Here is a 21,336-nt window from a genome sequence, read left to right as displayed (position 1 = left end):
GTAAGGACATTTTTGTTTTTATGACCTCAATCTAGTAGGCTGCTCTTCTGTGTTGTTCACAGTCAATGAACAGTTATGCGCTGTATATTTTGCAAAACAAAGGCATTTTACAGCTATTCAAATACAAGTTAGAATTCTAAAAATGACATGATAATGGTTGAGACATGTCATGTCTCATGTCTCATGTGAAATAATGAGAATATTGGATTAACGCAGAAAAAAAAAAACTTGCATAACATTTGGTCCAATAGGTTATATTATAGTTGACAAGTTACAGCCAGGTATACCTCAGCAATTCTATTACACTGTTTATGTCTTTGAAACAAATTATGCCAAAACAAAGCAAACCTCACATTATAAAGAGTGCACAAATGACACCACAGGTTAAAGGGTTCCAGTATCAAGGACTAAAAGAGCCCTATCTTGAGATATGGTGCTCTGGTACTGCATCGTGGTAACAGCACAAAAAATCAAATCCAGCATACTTCTTTTAACAAATAATAAAGCTGTTATTGACATTGGATATTTCAATTTGACAAAATTGTTAAATAAATAAATCAAATGGCATGTAAGTGTTAAAGAAAATAATTCTGTGTTGTTCATTTAGTTCTCTTCCTCGGGATTATTATTGGCCATTATCAGTGGACCTTGACCTTGAGCTGAATTTTCAGCTGTTGAAATGTTCAGGCCTGGTGCATCTGGAACAAACTCAACCTGCACATAGACAGTTTCAGTTTACACACTGCAACACTAGGACATGTAATTAAACCATATTGGCTAGATGGAAATACATTTTTATTGGATCTGTTTGCTCTGTGAAGAAGTCCCTAATGCTTCAACTACAAGCACAACTACACTACAAGCACAGTGTAGTGTATCTTAGCAATAAATGTAGTGTAATAAGTGTATATAAATAAGTGTATTGTAGCAATCAATGGTTGTAGAGAATGTTCAAAGACCAGAGCAATCAACAACATCTACTGAAAATGATCCTCACCTTTGGATGGAAGCTGTAAGAAAAGGTAGCTTTGTAGGCAAACACACAGAGATAGATGCCAATGATGAGCTCCAGCAGTGACAGAGTAAGCATGACTGCTGAGATTCCTACTGTCCTGCTCTGGGGACACAGAAACGGGTCACATTCAAGCTTTTAGGGTCATAATGAGCCTATAGACCATTTCCATAAAGTGATATTTTCCAGTATTCGGGCAGAAATTATTCTTCCAGCACGAGTAATTTTACATAGCTTTGCTAACCTGAGGTATTAGGCATTAACATTGAGCTTTATTGAAAAGCATTATACAAAAATATACATGAATGCGCATTGTTATATTGGCGTAATGTGATTGAGGGGGACATACCAGATAAAGTGTCCTTGACTGAACACATTTACTTGACAGTTGAGATTTGAGCAAATAGGCGAACATTGCCAAATCGAAGGAATGAAGAACAATGCCAATCAGTGCAAATATGGAGCTGAAGATATTTACTCCAAATGTGGCTTTGACCTGCATCAGAGTAATAAAATAAATTGAAAGAAATTAGTGATCATGTGTCTCCTAATCAGTGTTGCCACATCTTGGTAGAGAAAAAAAGCAACCAGGCAAAAATGTATTTAACCCAAGTCTCTTAATCCAGCAAAAGAAACTGTTATTTGTTTTGTGCAGTCTTGATTTATGGGGAAAATATTTGTGTATGTGTGTATATATATGTATATAATAATGAAACCAGACCAAATATATATATATATATATATATATATGTGGTCTGGTTTCATTTCTTTGGAAGCAGTTAATGCATTCAAAAGGGCTGTGCAGTTCAACATTTTGGATTTGCTCTCTATAGGATGACCTCTGCCTAATACCCACCAAATGCACAGTGAGCTTTCTGTCAGTTGCTATGGAGAGGGCACCTGCATTTACAAACTGGGGAAAGAGGAAAGTTCATGATTTATTTATAGATTAATTCAAAATATTTACCATGCATAAAACCTTCACTGTAAACAAGAGGTCAAGAAGACTATGACTTCACTTTTGTCATATTCACAATTCACATACATCTTACCATCAGGCCACCCCAGAAGAGGACACCAGAGCGAGCAGACATTGCATGAATATATATTGTCATTTCCACACCAAACATGAGCATCACTCCACCAACCACAATTTGAACTGCCTGTAAGGAATACAAAGATAAGGTATTTGATATGGGTTTTCATAGCCTCAGAAGGTTGATTTAAATGGACTATCAAATAGGCCTGAGTTTTTTTCCTTTTGTTCATTGCTATTGTATTATGTTATATTATGGAGTGTGGGAAACTACTATGACAATATGCTCTAATTTAATTGACGGGCAACCACAAGCAACGAGCAGTCCATTGTGCAGAAATGAAAGTATCATGTGGTGTGTGTGGTACAGGGAGCACTGGAAAGTCTCAGTTGCCACCCTAGTCATTGTCATATCTTGCAAAAGAAAGTCAATAAAGGATCATTCCTACCCCCAGGGTTTTCGGATTCCTTCTAAGGAATGTTTGAAGCAAAGGAACTTCATGAACAGCTTCGGCATCATTTTCTGAGAACTGGTTCAAAACTACTTGACCATTGTCAGTCATCCTTACTAGTCTGTTAATGAAAATAAGCTTTTAGTAAGGTTTAAATCAGATGCTTTAACATATCTTACCTCTGTCAAAGAGACACACATGATGCATAGGCTACAGAACAATAATGTTTATGTGTGATTCATTTCAAAACTTTTAAAATATAATTCACATGGACAAAATTCAGACAAAAACAAATCAATACATTCTAATTATTACTACAACCTGCAATCCTTTATCTTATATATTTAAATGAGCTTCTTACCTTATGAACCAGGTGTCTGTGTTCAGAGGAAGGTCTTTTCAGAAAGATAAGGGCAAGTCGTGTGCCCCTGAGATATAACAGTAAATCCTCCCATTAAAATGGTTGAGCTTCTTTGACTTGTTCTAAGGCCATTCTCAAGATAATATTGTTACAAAGGTGTCTCTGATGCAATATTGTATCAGAGACATCACATGGTCAGCATAGTTATGCTACATCACTTTTACATGTAAGGGGTGCTTTCTGGTTTGCACTTTCTTGAAAATTGGCCCCATGATTGTAAAGTAAGGTCAACACTTTACAATGTGTTAATTTTTCAAGGGCAAGTCAAAGGGAGATTTTTTCCCTTTGAATTACACTGTTGCCTCATACAAGTTTAATGTCCAATGTTATCTCATTTGTTATTTTACCTGTATAATGTTCTCTGTCAATATTGAAATAGATATTCTACTTTTCTAAATCACACACATTTTGCGGATTTTCACTCAACATTCTATTTAGTTCCACAGTTGTAGCCTTTTCCTGCAAAAAATACCAACACTGTTATCTCTGTGAGCCCTAATTTAAATGGTGGGGAAAGTGGAAAGTCTATCAATAATCAAAGTACTCATGAATGAATCCGCCTCACTTTTTGAAAAAAAATTGAAAATCGATCTGTCCCTAGAATAATTTTGTTCCATTAACCAAATAATTTTATTGAATTCTATTGATGTTTAGGTGGCCCACCGAGCCTCTGAAGTTTCTAACTAAAGACGTCCATAAAGTTATAGGCTGAAAATATCATTTTTTCTTAAATAACGCCAAAAATAATGGGTCTAGCCCTATAATGTCAATGGAAGTTGAATACAAATATGGACTTTCCGCATCATTTGGTGTGGGTTGTGTGTCTATCTTTATTATTTCCTGAGATATGGCAGTAGTGTACATTTTGGGGGAAGCAGCCAGACCAACAGATTACTTGTCTTAGCAGAATTACTGAAGCTAAGCAGGTGTGGGCCTGGTTAGTACTTGGATGGGAGACCTCCTTGGGAAAACTAGGTTGCTGCTGGAAGTGGTGTTCAGTATAGGTGGCACTCTTCCCTCTGGCCAAAAAGATCGATCCCAATGCCCCAGTGGAGTGACAGAGACACTGTACTGTAGGAGATGCCATCCTTTGGATGAGACGTTTAACTGAGGTCCTGACTCACTGTGGTCATTAAAGATCCCATGGCACTTATCGCAAAGAGTAGGGGATTCCCCAATGTCCTGGCTAAATTTCCAACCTGGCTCATTCAATCTGGCCCCCTAATCATCCCCCACTGTAATTGGCTCATTCACTCCCTCACTCTCGTTCTGGCGCACAATGGCTGCCGTGCATCAGCCAGGTGGGTGCTACACATTGGTGGTGGTTAGTGAGGTCCCCCTTTCCATGTGACGCACTTTGAGTGTTGAGAAAAGCGCTATATAAATGTAACATGTTGATGTTTTTGGAAGATGCAATAAAAATGGCCTTTGCCAGGCATTTTCAATAAACAGCATGAAAGTAAACTATCAATAAAAGTTTGCTGTCATGGGTTTTCCCAGTACCAAATTTGAAAGCTGGAAAACAATATGTGGCCCACCAAGTCGATTTTTGAAAGTTGCCGTTTATGCTATAATCTGATCAGTCATTATCACTTCACATTCACACAATATTTGCTGATTCCCACTTTGTTCTGTTTTTTGATGAACCATCCAAAAGATACCACATGAAGCACCTGAGAACTTGACGACAGTTTGGAAGACAGGATCCAGTGAAAATCGAGTCATCCTGAACAAGGCCACTGCCCAAACCAAATATCCAAGACGAAAAAAAGTTCATGTAGTCCTGTGTGATACAAATACTACTCACTAAATAAAAGATTCCCACGCATGTAGCCTACATCATGATTTGGAATTTTTATAACACCATAGCAACAACAGTTAAAATAAAAAATTAATGGCAAGTGTTACAATACACATTCATCAAATAACATATTATTCAAAATAGAAAAAAAAAAGGTTTTGTCATGAGCCCTCTCACTCCACCGGGTTACCACCTTAAGTGGTTTCCATTATCTTCCACTCTGCTCACCACTCTCTCTCTACTCAGCCTAACTAGCTCCACCTGTCCCTGCTCTGCTCTGCTCTAATTACTCTGCCAGCTGCGCTGCATTACCCACTAACCTCTCCCAGTATTTAAAGCCCTGTCTTTCAGCTCTCCTTTGTCAGATCGTCTGCAAAGCTCACACCCGGAACCTGTTTGCTCGCGCTTCTGGCTCACGCTTGTTTTGTGACCCCGGACCTGCCTGAATCTTGGATTCTCTTCTGCCCCAGAAAACCAGACCTGCTTTCTGCCGTAACGTCTCCTGACTACTCTTCGATCCCGGTAACTCTGACCAGCCTTCTGCCTTGCTACTACGAAATTGGATCTCCCTTGAACTGTACTTCTGCCTCGTTTCATCCGCCCTGTTGTGTCTGTGTTCCCCCCCCAGGACTTCCGGACCACCCACCACCGGCGTCATAGGACGCATCGGTGCCACTGGGGGCGACACAGTCACAGCACATTGGACGGAACCCCTGTATCCCTGTTATTCCCCTGGAATAACCCCTGGAGCCTTCACTCACTCCCTACTTCCCTTTTCCCTGAAGTTTAATAAACTTTCTGGTGTGACGCAATTGTGGTCCTCTGGTCGTCTGTCTGAACCGTGACAGTACGATCTGACCATCATGGACTCAGCGCACACTTCCCCCGACATGGAAACCGACGAACCTGAGCAACCCACCGCCATGCAACGCCTGGAACACACTGAGAGAGGGCTAGCCCGCATGAGCGGCGACATCGCCTCCCTGCTTCAGGTCGGCCACCAACAGCATCAGCAGTTCCAGCACCAGCAGCAGTTCCAGCAGCAGCAACAACTCTCCATGATCATCCAACTCCTCACCAACCTTACCCCAGCCACTCCGCCCACCGGCCCAGTTCCAGGCAGTCTGCCCACCAGCCCTGCCCCCGAGTTACCTGCCCCGGTCATTGCAGCCGCTGCTCCGGAACCCAAGATTGGAAACCCCGAGCGGTTCAACGGTGATTCAACCCAGGTCCGGCCATTCCTGACTAGCTGCCGACTTCAGTTCTCCTTGCAGCCAAGGACCTTCGCCACGGAAGGGGCTAAAGTTGGGTATGCCATCACTCACCTGACGGGCCGAGCTCGACTCTGGGGAACAGCGGAGTTCGAACGTCAAACCCCCGCATGTGCAACCTTCGACCTGTTTGCTGAGGAGATGCTGAAGGTGTTTGACCTGGATTCACCAACCGCAGAGGCGTCTCGTGAACTGTTCAGTATTCGGCAAGGCAGACGTACAGTCGCAGACCATTCCATCGACTTCCGAACCCTGGCAAGACGAAGTTCTTGGAACACACCATCGTTGGTGGACGCGTTCTTCCATAGCTTGGCCGACTATATCAAGGACGAGTTGGTCTCCCATGAACTGCCTTCCACTCTCGATGAAGCCATCGCACTGACTGTCCGGATCGACAGAAGGATACAGACCCGTAGTCGTGAGAGGGGGCGCCAAGGTCCACCAACTACCGGCATTCGGGGAGATCCGACTGGGCTCCTGTCATCTACTGCCACTCACCCAAGTCAGCTTGACCAGTCTGAGCCCATGGAGATTGGGCGAGCCTCTCTCACTCCTGCAGAGCGCCAGCGCCGCTTCACCTCAAACCTCTGCCTCTATTGTGGAGGTGATGGACATCGTGTGGTAACCTGCCCTTTAAAAAGCCGAAGCTCACCAGGCATAGGGGGAGTCCGGTTGAGCTCAATGACCATCCAGTCCTCCGACCGCAAACCCCTGCTGCAAGTTCACCTCCGCCTCTCTGACTCAACTCACACCCTGGCTGCTCTGGTGGATTCTGGCGCCGAAGCCAACATAATGGACATCAAGCTGGCACGCCAACTGGGACTGGAGAACCACCGTTTGACACCTCCTATTCCTGCCCGGGCACTGGACGGACACTTACTCGGATCGGTCACTCATGTCACGGCCCCGGTCTCGATGGGTCTGTCCGGAAACCATCAAGAAACGATCCAGTTTCACCTGCTCCCCTCTCCAGGCCAACCCCTCATCCTGGGTTACCCATGGCTCCGCCGGCACAACCCTCAGCTCGACTGGGTGACCGGGGTGATCAGGGAGTGGGGAGAGGACTGCCACCGAACCTGCCTGCTTGCTGCCGCACTACCCCCTCGGCCAATACCCACTAACTCCGCTCCTGACCTCTCCAATGTCCCAGAATGCTACCATGGTCTCAGAGAAGTGTTTAACAAAGCAAGAGCCACATCTCTGCCCCCTCACCGACCGTACGACTGTGCCATCGACCTCCTCCCTGGAACAGCCCCTCCAAAGGGCCGTCTTTATTCGTTGTCTGCTCCTGAAAGAAAGTCCATGGAGGACTACATCAACGACTCTCTGTCCGCAGGATTAATCCGTCCATCTTCATCTCCTGCTGGTGCTGGCTTCTTCTTTGTGGGGAAGAAGGACGGATCTCTTCGCCCCTGCATCGACTACAGGGGACTCAACGACATCACAGTGAAAAACCGTTACCCTCTGCCTCTGCTCACCTCTGCCTTTGAGTTGCTCCAGGGAGCCACTGTTTTTACCAAGTTGGATCTCAGAAACGCTTACCACCTAGTGCGGATCCGGGAGGGAGATGAATGGAAAACCGCATTCAATACACCAACAGGCCACTACGAGTATCTGGTTATGCCTTTTGGCCTCACCAATGCTCCTGCTGTGTTCCAGGCTCTAGTGAATGATGTGCTGCGGGACATGTTAAACAAGTTTGTCTTCGTTTACCTGGATGACATCTTAATCTACTCCAGAAACCTGTCTGAACACACCCGCCATGTCCAGCAAGTCCTTCATCGTCTCCTGGAGAATTCCCTCTACGCCAAGGCAGAGAAATGTGAGTTTCACGTCAAGACAGTGGCCTTCCTGGGGTACATAGTGGCAGAGGGAAGTATCCAAATGGATCCTGCCAAAATATCAGCAGTCACTTCATGGCCAGTTCCGGAGAACAGAAAGAAGCTGCAACAGTTTCTGGGGTTTGCTAACTTCTATAGAAAGTTTATCCGGAACTACAGTACCATTGCTGCCCCTCTCACTGCTCTAACCAGCACCAAGCAACCCTTCACCTGGACCCCAGCAGCCAACAAAGCCTTCAGTACCCTCAAGGTAAGGTTCACCTCCGCTCCCATCCTCCAGATGCCTGATGTGGACCGGCAATTCATTGTGGAGGTGGACGCCTCGGATGTGGGAGTTGGTGCTGTGATTTCTCAGTGGGCTGCGGAGGATAGGAAGCTCCATCCCTGTGCCTTTTTCTCACGTCGGTTGTCCCCCTCTGAGTGCAATTACGACATAGGGAACCGAGAGCTGCTGGCTGTGAAGCTTGCCTTGGAGGAGTGGCGTCACTGGCTGGAGGGGTCCACCATTCCATTTCTCGTTTGGACCGATCATAAGAACTTGGAGTACATCCGCACGGCCAAACGGTTGAACTCCAGGCAGTCCCGCTGGGCCCTGTTCTTCACCAGGTTTAATTTCACTCTGTCATACCGGCCTGGATCACGCAACACCAAGCCAGACGCCCTCTCCCGTCAATTCCAGAAGGATGACACCCCCTCCAAGGATCCTGTGTCGATTCTGCCAAGTCCCTGCATCGTAGCAGCTCTGACCTGGGCTGTTGAGGAACAGGTGCTGGAAGCTCTCCGTAACCAGCCAGGTCCCAGCGCTTGCCCAGCTGACCGCCTTTTTGTCCCCGAAAACCTGAGGTCCCAGGTCATTCAGTGGGGACATGACTCCCGCCTAGCTTGTCACCCTGGCTCCACCCGCACTTACAACCTGCTTGCCCAGAGGTTCTGGTGGCCCTCTCTGAGAAGGGATGTACGGGAATTCGTCCAAGCCTGCCCCATCTGCAACCAACACAAGTCGTCCTGCCAGCCCCCAGCCGGATTGCTGCAGCCCCTGCCTGTGCCCAGACGTCCCTGGTCTCACATCGCCCTTGACTTTGTCACGGGGCTGCCCCCTTCAAGTGGCATGACTGTCATTCTCACCATAGTTGACCGATTCAGCAAGATGGCACACTTCGTTCCCCTCCCCAAGCTCCCAACCGCCAAGGAGACCGCCCAGGTGGTCCTGGAACACGTCTTCCGGATCCACGGACTGCCAAAGGATGTAGTTTCTGACCGTGGCCCACAATTCTCCTCCGCCTTTTGGAAGGAGTTCTGTCACCTGCTGGGAGCCACAGTCAGTCTGACTTCCGGATTCCATCCCCAATCCAATGGGCAGTCAGAGCGGGCAAATCAGGAGCTCGAGAAGGCACTGCGATGCATGACCTCACGCAACCCCCACTCCTGGTCGCAGCAATTGACATGGGTGGAGTACGCACACAATTCTCTGACCTGCTCTGCCATCGGTATGTCCCCCTTCCAATGTGTTTATGGATACCAGCCTCCTCTATTTGCCAGCCAGGAAGGGGAGGTTACTTGCCCATCTGCTCTTGCTTTTGCCCGTCGATGTCGCCGCACCTGGTCACAAGCCCGAGCCACACTCCTCAGATCCGTTGCCAGCTACACTACCGGGGCCAACCGTCGGAGAATTCCTGCTCCCACCTACCATGTTGGTCAAAGGGTGTGGTTGTCATCGAGGAACCTGCCACTCAGGGTGGAGTCGCAAAAGCTGGCACCTCGGTTCCTTGGCCCATTCCCTATCATAAGAGTGATTAGCCCAACTGCTGTCCGGCTCCAACTGCCTAATTCCATGAGGGTGCACCCCACTTTCCATGTGTCTAAGATTAAGCCCATTCATGAGAGTCCGCTGGTCCCTGCTGCGCCTTCTCCTCCTCCTCCACGGCTCGTCGATGGTGGTCTAGTTTACACTGTCCGCCGCCTGCTTCGGTCCAGACGGAGGGGTAGGGGTCTCCAGTACCTCATTGACTGGGAGGGCTATGGACCTGAGGAAAGGACCTGGGTGCCGGCTAGTCGGATTGTGGATCGGACTCTCATCACCGCCTTCCACCAACGGCATCCTGATCAACCTGCAATCCGTAGGGGCCGCCCCAGAGGGGTCCCTAACCGTCCTGCCCGCCCAGCTTCCCGTCCTGTGCCTGACCCTGTCTCGGGACCTGTCCCATCTCCCGACCACGATGGGGATGAGGATTCCTCCGAGGATGAGGACGTTCACTCGGACCGTTCGGAGGAGTTCTAGCCCTCCTCCGGCTCCCCTCCTCCCGCCCGGCGTGGTGTTGCTCTTGGGACTTCTGGGGCCGTCCCTTGGGGGGGGGGTTCTGTCATGAGCCCTCTCACTCCACCGGGTTACCACCTTAAGTGGTTTCCATTATCTTCCACTCTGCTCACCACTCTCTCTCTACTCAGCCTAACTAGCTCCACCTGTCCCTGCTCTGCTCTGCTCTAATTACTCTGCCAGCTGCGCTGCATTACCCACTAACCTCTCCCAGTATTTAAAGCCCTGTCTTTCAGCTCTCCTTTGTCAGATCGTCTGCAAAGCTCACACCCGGAACCTGTTTGCTCGCGCTTCTGGCTCACGCTTGTTTTGTGACCCCGGACCTGCCTGAATCTTGGATTCTCTTCTGCCCCAGAAAACCAGACCTGCTTTCTGCCGTAACGTCTCCTGACTACTCTTCGATCCCGGTAACTCTGACCAGCCTTCTGCCTTGCTACTACGAAATTGGATCTCCCTTGAACTGTACTTCTGCCTCGTTTCATCCGCCCTGTTGTGTCTGTGTTCCCCCCCCAGGACTTCCGGACCACCCACCACCGGCGTCATAGGACGCATCGGTGCCACTGGGGGCGACACAGTCACAGCACATTGGACGGAACCCCTGTATCCCTGTTATTCCCCTGGAATAACCCCTGGAGCCTTCACTCACTCCCTACTTCCCTTTTCCCTGAAGTTTAATAAACTTTCTGGTGTGACGCAATTGTGGTCCTCTGGTCGTCTGTCTGAACCGTGACAGGTTTTCTGAGAAAAATCACCAAAATATGTATGACAACATAAAGAAACCCAATGTTTATCCAGTGAGCTGTGTGCTTTATGCCCTTAATACAGTTATTATTCAAATAACTACTGGCTCACAAATTGATAATAGTGAAATAATGTGAAATATACCCTCATAGTCCCCCATATTGCCAGGCGATTTCCTGAATTTGGCAACAATTTCGACCATTCATAAAGGTTAATGGTGGGCCACCTAAATATTATCCAATTTACTTCAAAATTTACCAGGAATGTTTTTTTGCTCATTGGAACATAATAAGCATAGGGACAAATTAATTTGCATATGTCAAGGCAGATGATGCACCCCTAGTGTACCTATCATGTGGTGGGAGCATAGAGCTGATTCATCAGTGTTTGTGGTTGAGGTCTTATCCATGGTCTGAAATCGGTACAGTTATTTTGCCTATTATTAAATTAGTTTCAGTTAGACTTGACACTTTGCACTTTGCAAGACTTTGCACTTTGCAACTCATTCAAATCAGGGTCCATTGTGTACCATCTAATGCAGGGTTCTTCTGGACTTATTAATTACGTATTGACACAGTATTAGACAATCTGATGCTCTGATTGACGGTCCTCTTGCTGTAACAGACTGCTAAAGCAGCCCTGTCTTGTCAGCTGTGTGTCAAGCCCACTTGAGCAGCTCAAGACCTGCCACTTACAGCTGTGCACCCCAGGTGCCATGCTGCACAGATACCCTCTATCAGTGCTGTTGGCAAAAGAGACTCGTCTGGACATGGACCCGGTCATCAGAGAGGCCGCTCTGCACTTCCTGAGGAACATCTCTCTGGACGGTCTACCACCACAGCGTGCCGACGGGGAGGTTCTGTTGGGTGCAGAGATGAGGAGTGAGGTCGCCACGTCAACACGCCAGCATCACAGTGGGATCACAACGGCGATTGTGCACAGTGGAGCAAGAGACCTGATTCAGAGTGATGATGCACCTGTAGGTCAGGTGACCACAAACTCACGGACTGTTGCAGAGGCTGCATCTGACATCAGCAGCCATCCTCCTCCTTTTCATCTCCTCTCTGGTGCTGTCAAAGGGAGGTTCACCCCAGGAGCCCAGAGAGGTCACTCCGGATCCCTCAAAAAGCAAACACACAGCTTTTCAGACAGCCAGGGCAGCTCTTCCCTGGAGTTGCAGAGGACAAGGTAACTTTCAGATAGACACATGATCAGAGTGGTTGCAGTCTGAATGACACCAATATCATCTGTCATCTGTCACAGACGCAGACACACATTGCAGCGGTTCGAGACCCTGCAGGCCATCGAGGAAAATGCTCCCCTCCGCAGGTAATTCAGGTGCTTCATTTTACAACATTTTTTATTTCCTCACTAGAACACTTCATGGTATAATTTTGCTCATGCTATAAAACCCCAGGTCAAGATAAACAGCTCATTAAAACCGTTATGTTTTCTGTTCAGATGCTCATCATCAAGCTCTCGTCAACAGAAAAGCTCTAAAAGGGTCCACTTTATAAAAAACATGCGACAGCATGATACAAGTAATGGCAGGTACTTTGTACACATACACACACACACACCACTGGCACTGTCTTTGCATCTAATAAATGCTATCGTGGGAAAATATAGTGGGCCAAATATCTAGGCCTAAGCATTTGCTGCAAATGGTTGACTACTAACAAAGAGACGAGGACAATCCCAGATTTATTACAAGAACAAGACACCTCAAACCTCATTTTGAGATGTTACAAGATCTAAACAGGTTGCAAAAGTCCCGACAGAAATTACACCTCAGTATTTGTGGACACCAATGAGGAGTTTTAAGGGACAACATGTCTCTATAAAACAAACACACACACACACACACACAAACAAATAAAACACAGCAAAAGACTAAGCTAAACAATGGGATACTTAGGAGTTGAGATGACACAAAGCTTTGTAATGTAATGTACAGTGTATGCATACCTTCTATACATTGAAGTACAATAATAATGACATTTTAGGTTGTAACTGATGTTTTTTCATCACAGGATAATTCTGATTAGTATCAGACGAGCTCTTTTCTGTGTGTTTTCTCTTATACCTTACCGAGAATACAGCCATGATGGGTATGTTTCTTTTGCTGTACAGAAGGCCTCTCATAATACTTAATGCCAATGAGATTTACAAAGGTTTAGAGATATCAGATACAGTATGCAGGTAACGCATGATGTCTGTCATGCTATGCAGCGATGTGGCACTGGAGAGAAGACACCAGCACCCATCTGGAGCTATCGCCACAAAAGAGATGGTTGTCGGACTGGAAGGTGTCGAGCTTGGTGCTAAAGGCAAGGTCAGTCGTAAAACCTGGAATATGAATACAAACACAAATACCTTTGTCACTGTGGTATTTAAAAACTACCTTTATTGACATTGTACATGTACAACAAGATTCAGTGTGCAGTACCAGGCTACTAAAAATGTAAAGCTGTGATTTTAAAAATGGCCGATTGACTGCTGACAAGCTGCAATTCAATATGTAATTTAATGCATACATGTCAGTACGGTGTAGTTAAGGTAACCCATCTCTTATCTCATATCAAGTTAGTTTGCTTTCAGACAAACGCTCTTTAATTGAATGCCATAATCAGAAGACTCTGAATGTTGCATGCTTGTGTTTGATGTATCCCTCCAGACTGTTTCATACACCCAGCTGTTGTACCCCACCCATGCACTGAGCAGAGACTCTGACATGGGGCAGCAGAGCTCCTCAGACCCTGTCTACCCTGCTGCTCCGTGCGGCTTCCGCCCCATGTGGAGCATCAGCACCAATTGTAAGGAGCATACAGGTCAGCACTGAATCTCTCTGAATCATATAGTCAGAGACTTACAAAACAATGTGAAAGAGTAATATCCTGGACTCCAGGAATTTTGCTAATTACTCTTTTTTAGTGTTTTGACCACATTTTGCCATGTTATGGCACTGGATATATTTTAGCATGTTTGTTTCAGACTATTTGTCAAAGGGAGGTTCACCCCAGGAGCCCAGAGAGGTAGCCTATTTCAAAATGTCAGTGTACCAGCTGGATTCAATTACACACAATGCATGACAATGCAAATGACTTGGACCCAGAGGCTTTTATTTATGGTGTGATGTTTCCTTAGCAGGAGCTGATAGAAGAGACCGTACATACTATGACCCCAACCTCTTGGATGATCCCCACTGGCCATGTGGCAAACACAAACGTGTGCTTGTCTTCCCTTCTTACATGGTACATTGTTCTATAGTTAAGCATGACTAAAAACAGAGAACGAAGTACAGTCAGCAAACAATGACAATCTGTCTCCCATTCCACCCTCCATCCCTCAGACTACTGTCATTGAATATACCAAGCCCAGTGATCTGAAGAGGGACATGAATGACACTTTCAGAGAGAAGTTTCCACACATTCAATTGACCCTCAGCAAAATTCGGAGGTGCTTTCTCGAGTGTAGTGCTTTTTTTTGGTTCGTTACACTGTTATAATATTAACAACTGCTAATTTCACATCAATCCACACTTGTGAATCAGTTTGGGTGAAATGAGTTAAGTGATGTTGAAGCGAAGAAAAGTATCCAGTATTCTTTTCTTGTCTACCTTTGTGACATTCACAGTCTGAAGAAAGAAATCCGCAAGTTGGCTCAAGAGGACTGTGGCTATGAGGAGCCTATAGTGGCCATGGCATTTGTGTACTTTGAAAAGCTGGCTCTCAGAGGCAAGCTGGACAAGGAGAACCGAAAGCTATGTGCAGGTGCCTGCATCCTCCTGGCCGCCAAGATCGGCAGTGATCTCAAGAGGTTCGAGGTCAAACAGCTGATTGATGTGAGTACCCATGTGACAGTGTGAGATGTGCAGTGTTTCTCGTACATTGCAACTTGAGTCTTCTCTTACATTGTGAAGTATTATAGGCCTATGTATTGCAAACACTTTTGACCTATTCATAGATGGAATGTCATGGAAATGTTTTGTGTGTGTTTTTATGTGTCCTTAAGAGGCTAGAGGAGCGTTTGAGGCTGAACAGGAGGGAGTTGCTGGCATTTGAGTTTCCTGTGCTGGTGGCGCTGGAGTTTAACCTTTACCTGTCTGACCACGAGCTGCTGCCACACTACAGGCGTCTTCTACAGACCGCCTGACACAACAGGAAACCTCACCACCATTTTCTACATAGGACTGGTGGACACTAGAGTAAATATCATCATAAACCATCAAGAATTTTAAACTACTGACTACCTAACTCTGTATGGGACAGTGAAGATATTTGTTAGTAAACCACCTTATTCTAGACCTTAAAGGTGCCATGTGTAATGTCCGCCAAAAAATCAATTCATACTCCACATTTCATAAAAGATGGGGGCATTATACCTCCAGAAAGTGAGTTGGTCTACCCTAGAGTAACAACCGAGGCACGTATATTGCAGTTTGGCTGACGGTTATGTTGCCCGCATACCGCCTCCCATGGCCGAAACTGGTATTATGACACCTGCCGGGCTGTGGCTAGTAATTTAGCATGCTAATTCAGGTTGATATCTCTGCAGCACTATACCTTGTCATTTTTTTAATGACATCATCACCCTTATTTCTTCTCATTCTTTTGATGCGTGTAGCTCATTTTTTGGGATATTTTTACCTCAATTTATACACATGGCACCTTTAATCTGTCTTTCACACAATGAGACACTTTCAAAATAACTTGTATGACATGACAGTTTCAGATTTAAAAAGTAAATCCTTAAACTTCTTTATTATTCATTGAATTGAAATATTATTGGTTTCCAAATCTCTCTGTCTTGCCCATTAAATCCTCCAAATGAACAAACAAACAAATTAACAACTCCCAGTCATGAGTGGAAGCTTTCAGTCTAAACTAAATAATTTAAGCCATTTATATTTCTATTACAAAAATGTCCATGTCATTTGTAAGTTTCACTAAAGAGCACATCAGTGTGTAAAAGTCCAGCATGAGGTCCTGACCTACTGCTCCTTTGCTATACTTTTCACAGGGAGACAACTCAGAAGTGCTCAATTCAGTAAGACACTACACATTTGCTCACAAACTTTGCTTCATGATGTGCTCTATTGTACTTGTACTTTTCCATTGTTACAATAGTACCGATCAGTCTATTAATGACATGAACTAAAGCTACTCCAAGCATTTTAAATCTAAAAAAACAAGTGTTTTTTTTTAACATTTCTACCTCTAAGCTATTGATACTCAAATGCATAGGCTTACACCAATTAATTACAATGCTTGAAATGCCATTTTATTTACTTTCCATAAGAAGTAAAGAGATCCAATTCTCCAAAAGAGTAAACATTTCTCAAATATTTTTCCAAATTCATAAATAACAAGGCACATATAATGAAATGGATATGTTTCAGTAAATTCAGAGAACGTTCATATATATATATTTACCATGATAGATGGTTGTGTTTGATCGTGTAATAACTCATCTTTGGTGCACTAACTCTGTCTATATGTGCATATTTTCATATACAGAGAGAAAGAGCTACAGATAAGTGTGGGGCTACACATAAGGCTATGACAATATCAAAGTAAATAATAAGAAGAAATAAGTAAACAGAGAGACTAAAGTGAAACAAATATAAACAACCAACATCTATAGTCATTTAACACCTGTCATTCTTGACTAGATGAATTCTGAAAAGGTCTGAACCTCAATGAACATGTCGAGCACATGTAATTGGACCAGACTGTACAACTGAAAATGATATAAATATGTTGTAGAGCAGAATTTCCATATGAATTCTTCTGTAATGTCTTCCCTTAAAAATAAATAAAATGTCTCAAGAGAAGCAGCCTGAAACTCCTCACTGATCTGATTGGAGAAAGATGTGCTTAGCGCTAGGATCTTCTTTTCAGCAGCAGGTGTTCAGGTGATTCTTGTTTCGTGTTTAGGTGATGCACTTCAGAAATCTCTTGAGGAAAGTCAGGCCTTTTCAGAGTACACCAACAGGGCCTCTCCACCAAGGCTGCAGAGGATGCTTGGGGAAGGCAATGGCATATGGGGATGAGGCCTTTTATATGGGTTTTTCTTTCTTAAATTAACTATTTAATTTATTTTTTTATGTTTTTTTATTGTGTTTTTTCTCTTATATTAACTATTAGTTTCATTTTTTTGTCTTTGTTTAGTTACTGGCTTGCTCTCACTTCTTCCCACATCCTACACAGAATAGTAGCTGCTTGACAAACAGCGGGAGATCTATGTTTTGAAAAAGGAGTTGTACGCTTACCAGCAGAGAGTTTCAGGATTAACCTCTATTTGGAACACAAGGGGTGACAGTCCTGTTGTCAGCACCTATGCTTCCGAGGAGGTTGAGAACAAAATGGAAAATGTTAACAGCGAGCAAATCTATGAGAGATATGATCTCTCTCTGTCTGGTCAGGGCAGCATCTTTCATAAGAGATGCTATTTTGCAGAGATAATACTATCAATTTAAAAGCAGTCTCAAAGGAAATGCTAAGCATGTACTACTGTCTGCTAAATGCTTCAATTGTTTCTTTGCAGGCTTCTACTCGATTTTTACCTTTTCTCGCCCCTACCATTAGGTCTCTTTTACTGTAGAATATATAGCAAGATGTCCCTATGGTATGCTGTTGTGTAAAGGACAGAGTACCTTGGCCAAGAAGACCCAAGCTCCACAGTGCTCCAGAGGTAAGGCACTCCTCAGTTTAACTGTAGCCAGCAGAAGGAAGAAGCCAAGCAAGGCACTATAGGGGGTTATTAAATATAGATTAGACTTTACACTACTGCTTAGATTATTTTTTATCGTGTCATGTAAGGAATTGCAATCATATAAAACAACTGAGGACCTACAACACAAATCCTGATGCTGACTCACCTGGCACAGCACCCACTGTGGAACTGATAGGACATAAGGAAAGGGAAGTCCAGGGCACCAAAAAGGTCACCTGGAAGTCCATCAAAATGCATTGATGGGTGTTTTAAGTCAAAATAATATGACAAATACTAAATGTAACTTTACCAAGCGGTCTATAAAACTTCACAAACAACTGTTCTTGCTTTTATATTAGTACACATCAGAGAATAGTACTCTGTGAGACTATTAGTAAATTACCTGTAGGATGTGCAGCAAAGGTCAACAGCAGAACACTGGGGGACATCAATTGCAAATATAAAACCGGATCAATTGGCAGTAACATAAAAATAAAAAATAAGTAGAAAATGCACATCATCAATACTGGGGGACAGACTACAGTTTCCAAGATATTACAAATAACATCTAAAACTAAGATCACTTACCTAAACACATAGTTGATATACTGTTGTTCCAGGTCACTGAAATGTAAATACAAATTCAAAAATGCTTCTCATTGGACATTCAAACAATTTGACTGAGACTTGAGAATGAGCATTTCATGACAAGAGGAGCAAAATTCCAGTAGAGAGCTGAAAGAAAAGTTCCTTATCCTCTACTTAAAACGTGACATTCACTTAACTCACTTCACTCTAAATTAAACAGCTACCTTAGGTGGCTGGTCTTCTTCTGGAACACTCTGTAAGCTCCTGGGACAAGATAAAAAAAGTGTTAAGATGTGTTTACTTATTTACTCAAACATAAGCAAACTAAAATTAGGCAGCCACATTTGACACAAATACAGTATAGTAATTCACTGTAAAATGAAAAAGACTTACCAACACAGAAAATGTGAATTAAAGCCCAAACATATCCACCAGGATCAAACTGAGAATGAGAAATAATACATTTACCTAGAAATGCCCAAGTAATTACCTTTATCAACAGTTTCCATGCATATGTATGGTAAAGTGCAAACAGACTATGGGAGGTCATACATCCCCACCTTGTGGATACACAGAATACTGCCACAAAAAGCACAGGTTAACAACACATGCTACAATGTGGCTGCTGTCCAAAGGTTTGTGGATGTGTGTATTAACACTGACCTGCGGATCGTGGATGGGAAGATTGATTGCAGATGCAAGCAACATATTCACACTGATGAAATGCAAACAGCTCAACTTAGTGACAGGTTTTGTCCCAGTCCCACCCAACAGGAATATTGTGAAACAGACAACCAAGGGGGGAAAACAATTTAAAAAATCTCAATTTCATTGTTTTAGGTCCTATACAGTTAGTTTACTGACTCAGGGGTCAGATCACTACACTGAAAACAGGCACAACTAACCCAAGCACCCCTTTTCTCTCACAGGATCAAAAGAGTATATATACTTAAGCACATTGGTCATTTCAAGTTGCCGTACCTGAATATTTTCATCCAAGACATCCGCTATAAAAACAATAAAGAACAGAGACGGATGAGAAGAATGTAACAACATGATCAATATTTTCATAAAATTCTGATTATCAGGAAAAGGTAAAAAAAAAAATCACTTGCTGTTAGACTCTGTTTCTGAGACACCCATAATCTAGGGTGCATAATTGTGTCAAACATCCTGCTAGGGAGTGCTTCACTTGTGACACACTGTCTTATCTATGCCCGTGTTGTTGGCGTGAAGATAAGATTATATAAAAGCACTGTGTTCTACTGATAGTCGCTTGGCTCCTCAAGCTCTGAGGAGCACTGCGTGTGATTGTAATAATGCCAAATCAGTTTTGGACAGCAAAAGCAGCGTGCATGCATTACAAAAACAAGTGTGGGAAATCTTTCACAAGACTTTTTGTTGCTAAACCAGTGCAGGCAGCTCAACAGCTTCAAATGGCAGGCAGACAGTTTGCTGCATGTTTCTTCCTACGTTTAAGCTGATGACACATGGGGCAACTTTTTGAGCAATGTTGCTGGGCAATGTTCCTAAGTATTGTGGTTCTGGCATGTTTCCACTAATATTGGGCAATAATTTATTTTCGGGAGAAATCATGAGTAGGAAAATCGCCATGATCATCTAATCATAATGAATGGAACTGGTGATGTGGTTGTCCAGCAAAATTCTTCAAAAAGGTGCCCCATGTATCATGCATGCACGGCTTTACATACCTCTCTCTGAGTCACTTTCAGAATCAAGAATGAGATGACCTCAGAGGCATTGTGGAGTGTGAAGAAGAAAGGTATGGGCTGTACAGATGGTTAAAAACACAGCATTAAGTTGAAGTTAACATTGAAGACAGACATCATTGGGGACATGTTGCTGTACCATTAAATGCTAAGAAATGTTGTTACCAGGCGAGACAGGGCTCTGGAGCCAGCATAGATGTTGCCCACAAACAACGCTGAACCAGGGAGCCAGGCCAAAGCTGCCGCCCTGTTGACAGAGAGAACCTACTGATTGATGTTATTTCTGACAAAGAATCATCATACACTAGTGTCCCTTCTTCATGCAAACCTCTCCTCTGCTCTAACATTGCAAATGTGATGATGTGTAGATGGATTACCTGGGAATACTGCTGATTTCTACCCATCCTAGTTTTCCTGACACCAAGAGCAAAAGAGCTCCAATGAAGGTCTGCCACCTACAGCCCCCACACACGAGAGCGCGCTGTTATGTTTTATAGGCTTCTCATATTCTGATGGGGAAGAAGTTGACGACATACAGAATGACATTCATAGACATTAAACATTACTCACCCCTGAAATAAGGTTGGATATGTGAATTTCAGGACAGACAAGACATACTGTAAGACAAACAACACCAACGTTAAGCATATTTACAGATAAAACGGCGCATGTTAATAAGGGCTGAAACGAATGCCACAAAATGGTTAATTTTGGATAAAGTGAGCTAATCTAAATACACAACTGAGTAACGCAAAAGAAACACGGAAGTCCTTATACAGGATCTGTGTGTGCATACGAAAACGGGAAATCCTGGTGTTATCGCACACAAGCAGACAGCATTACGTTAGTAACAGTTTATTAAAGATCACGTATTAAAATTATGTTAACGATGACAAGGGAGGTGTTACTGTAGCTAGGCCTATTTCTAACAAAATATATGGACAGTTAATGTTTACATTAACGTTACCTTATTTATGAAATATGACACCACAAAAAACGAGCAGAATACTGAACCAAGACCAAAATTCATCTGTTTACACGCCTTCCCGAAACATTCGTTTTAATGATGAAATAATCAATCATGATGGAGAGTCTCTCATCCATGCAAATCCCCCCCGTGATAACTGATCGTTTTTGAATTGTAAGAAAACCTCTGCTATGACGGGCATGACACGTTGCCAGCTTTTTCACCCAATGGGCGAGTTTGCATTTTTGAGGAAACGGTACTTTCTTAAAGGTGTAGTAGGCTAGTAACACACTTGTAGACCTACCCTACTAAACAAAATCTGATAGACCTAAAATTGTTCTTTCTTCGTGTTCAGGGATCCGGTTCAAGGTTAGTTTATGAGGTATCCCAATGGAAAAACGAATACAGGGGCCTATAGACTGCCACAACCACCATACAGAAAACA

General features: G+C 44.0%; 3 protein-coding genes across 6 annotated transcripts; 1 reads left to right on the top strand and 2 right to left on the bottom strand.

Annotated features, from left to right (window-relative positions):
* Positions 1 to 84: 84 nt before the first annotated feature.
* Positions 85 to 2,962, bottom strand: LOC121688537 (membrane-spanning 4-domains subfamily A member 4A-like). Its single transcript, XM_042068199.1, has 7 exons — positions 2,862 to 2,962; positions 2,498 to 2,621; positions 2,065 to 2,175; positions 1,869 to 1,925; positions 1,362 to 1,508; positions 998 to 1,117; positions 85 to 714 (listed from the first exon to the last, which is right to left on the bottom strand). Exons 2-7 carry the CDS (start codon positions 2,609 to 2,611, stop codon positions 604 to 606), a joined length of 660 nt encoding a protein of 219 aa, XP_041924133.1. The 5' UTR covers positions 2,612 to 2,621; positions 2,862 to 2,962; the 3' UTR covers positions 85 to 603.
* Positions 2,963 to 11,604: 8,642 nt separating this feature from the next.
* Positions 11,605 to 15,113, top strand: LOC121688922 (CDK5 and ABL1 enzyme substrate 1-like). The gene is made up of 10 exons (XM_042068834.1): positions 11,605 to 12,077; positions 12,153 to 12,218; positions 12,351 to 12,440; positions 12,923 to 13,000; positions 13,122 to 13,224; positions 13,567 to 13,720; positions 14,040 to 14,143; positions 14,242 to 14,348; positions 14,526 to 14,733; positions 14,904 to 15,113. The coding sequence occupies exons 1-10, from the start codon at positions 11,605 to 11,607 to the stop codon at positions 15,042 to 15,044; spliced, it is 1,524 nt and encodes a 507-aa protein (XP_041924768.1). The 3' UTR covers positions 15,045 to 15,113.
* Positions 15,114 to 16,146: 1,033 nt separating this feature from the next.
* Positions 16,147 to 21,088, bottom strand: LOC121688323 (transmembrane protein 241). Of its 4 annotated transcripts, none has more exons than XR_006024554.1 (15): positions 20,892 to 21,088; positions 20,495 to 20,541; positions 20,302 to 20,379; positions 20,090 to 20,171; positions 19,907 to 19,984; positions 19,176 to 19,201; positions 18,858 to 18,909; positions 18,588 to 18,636; positions 18,419 to 18,458; positions 18,195 to 18,230; positions 18,010 to 18,044; positions 17,773 to 17,842; positions 17,548 to 17,641; positions 17,164 to 17,233; positions 16,147 to 16,914 (listed from the first exon to the last, which is right to left on the bottom strand). XR_006024554.1 is itself a non-coding variant. In XM_042067821.1 (15 exons), the coding sequence occupies exons 3-15, from the start codon at positions 20,326 to 20,328 to the stop codon at positions 16,860 to 16,862; spliced, it is 726 nt and encodes a 241-aa protein (XP_041923755.1). In that variant the 5' UTR covers positions 20,329 to 20,379; positions 20,495 to 20,541; positions 20,892 to 21,087; the 3' UTR covers positions 16,147 to 16,859. The 4 variants fall into 4 exon arrangements, 3 of the variants coding, with proteins under 3 accessions (XP_041923755.1, XP_041923754.1, XP_041923756.1); XM_042067821.1 differs by having other exon boundaries at positions 17,164 to 17,228; positions 20,090 to 20,188; positions 20,892 to 21,087; XM_042067820.1 differs by having other exon boundaries at positions 17,164 to 17,228; positions 20,892 to 21,087.
* Positions 21,089 to 21,336: the final 248 nt, after the last annotated feature.

This window comes from Alosa sapidissima, chromosome 17 (assembly GCF_018492685.1).
Source record: "Alosa sapidissima isolate fAloSap1 chromosome 17, fAloSap1.pri, whole genome shotgun sequence".
Classification (NCBI taxonomy): domain Eukaryota; kingdom Metazoa; phylum Chordata; class Actinopteri; order Clupeiformes; family Clupeidae; genus Alosa; species Alosa sapidissima.
The sequence above is the reverse complement of the archived record's forward strand: the minus strand, read 5'-3'. Positions and strand labels throughout refer to the sequence as shown.

Coding starts and splice junctions, on each gene's coding strand:
- LOC121688537 (XM_042068199.1), bottom strand. CDS start 2,611: ATGACTGACAATGGTCAAGTAGTTTTGAACCAGTTCTCAGAAAATGAT. Junction 2,176..2,497: donor GGAATCCGAAAACCCTGGGG/GTAGGAATGATC, acceptor TATTCCTTACAG/GCAGTTCAAATTGTGGTTGG. Junction 1,926..2,064: donor TCTTCTGGGGTGGCCTGATG/GTAAGATGTATG, acceptor CTCTTTCCCCAG/TTTGTAAATGCAGGTGCCCT.
- LOC121688922 (XM_042068834.1), top strand. CDS start 11,605: ATGCTGCACAGATACCCTCTATCAGTGCTGTTGGCAAAAGAGACTCGT. Junction 13,225..13,566: donor AGCTTGGTGCTAAAGGCAAG/GTCAGTCGTAAA, acceptor GTATCCCTCCAG/ACTGTTTCATACACCCAGCT. Junction 14,349..14,525: donor ACCCTCAGCAAAATTCGGAG/GTGCTTTCTCGA, acceptor TGACATTCACAG/TCTGAAGAAAGAAATCCGCA.
- LOC121688323 (XM_042067820.1), bottom strand. CDS start 20,954: ATGAATTTTGGTCTTGGTTCAGTATTCTGCTCGTTTTTTGTGGTGTCA. Junction 17,642..17,772: donor CACAGTGGGTGCTGTGCCAG/GTGAGTCAGCAT, acceptor AACCCCCTATAG/TGCCTTGCTTGGCTTCTTCC. Junction 16,915..17,163: donor AATCCTGAAACTCTCTGCTG/GTAAGCGTACAA, acceptor GCCTTCCCCAAG/CATCCTCTGCAGCCTTGGTG.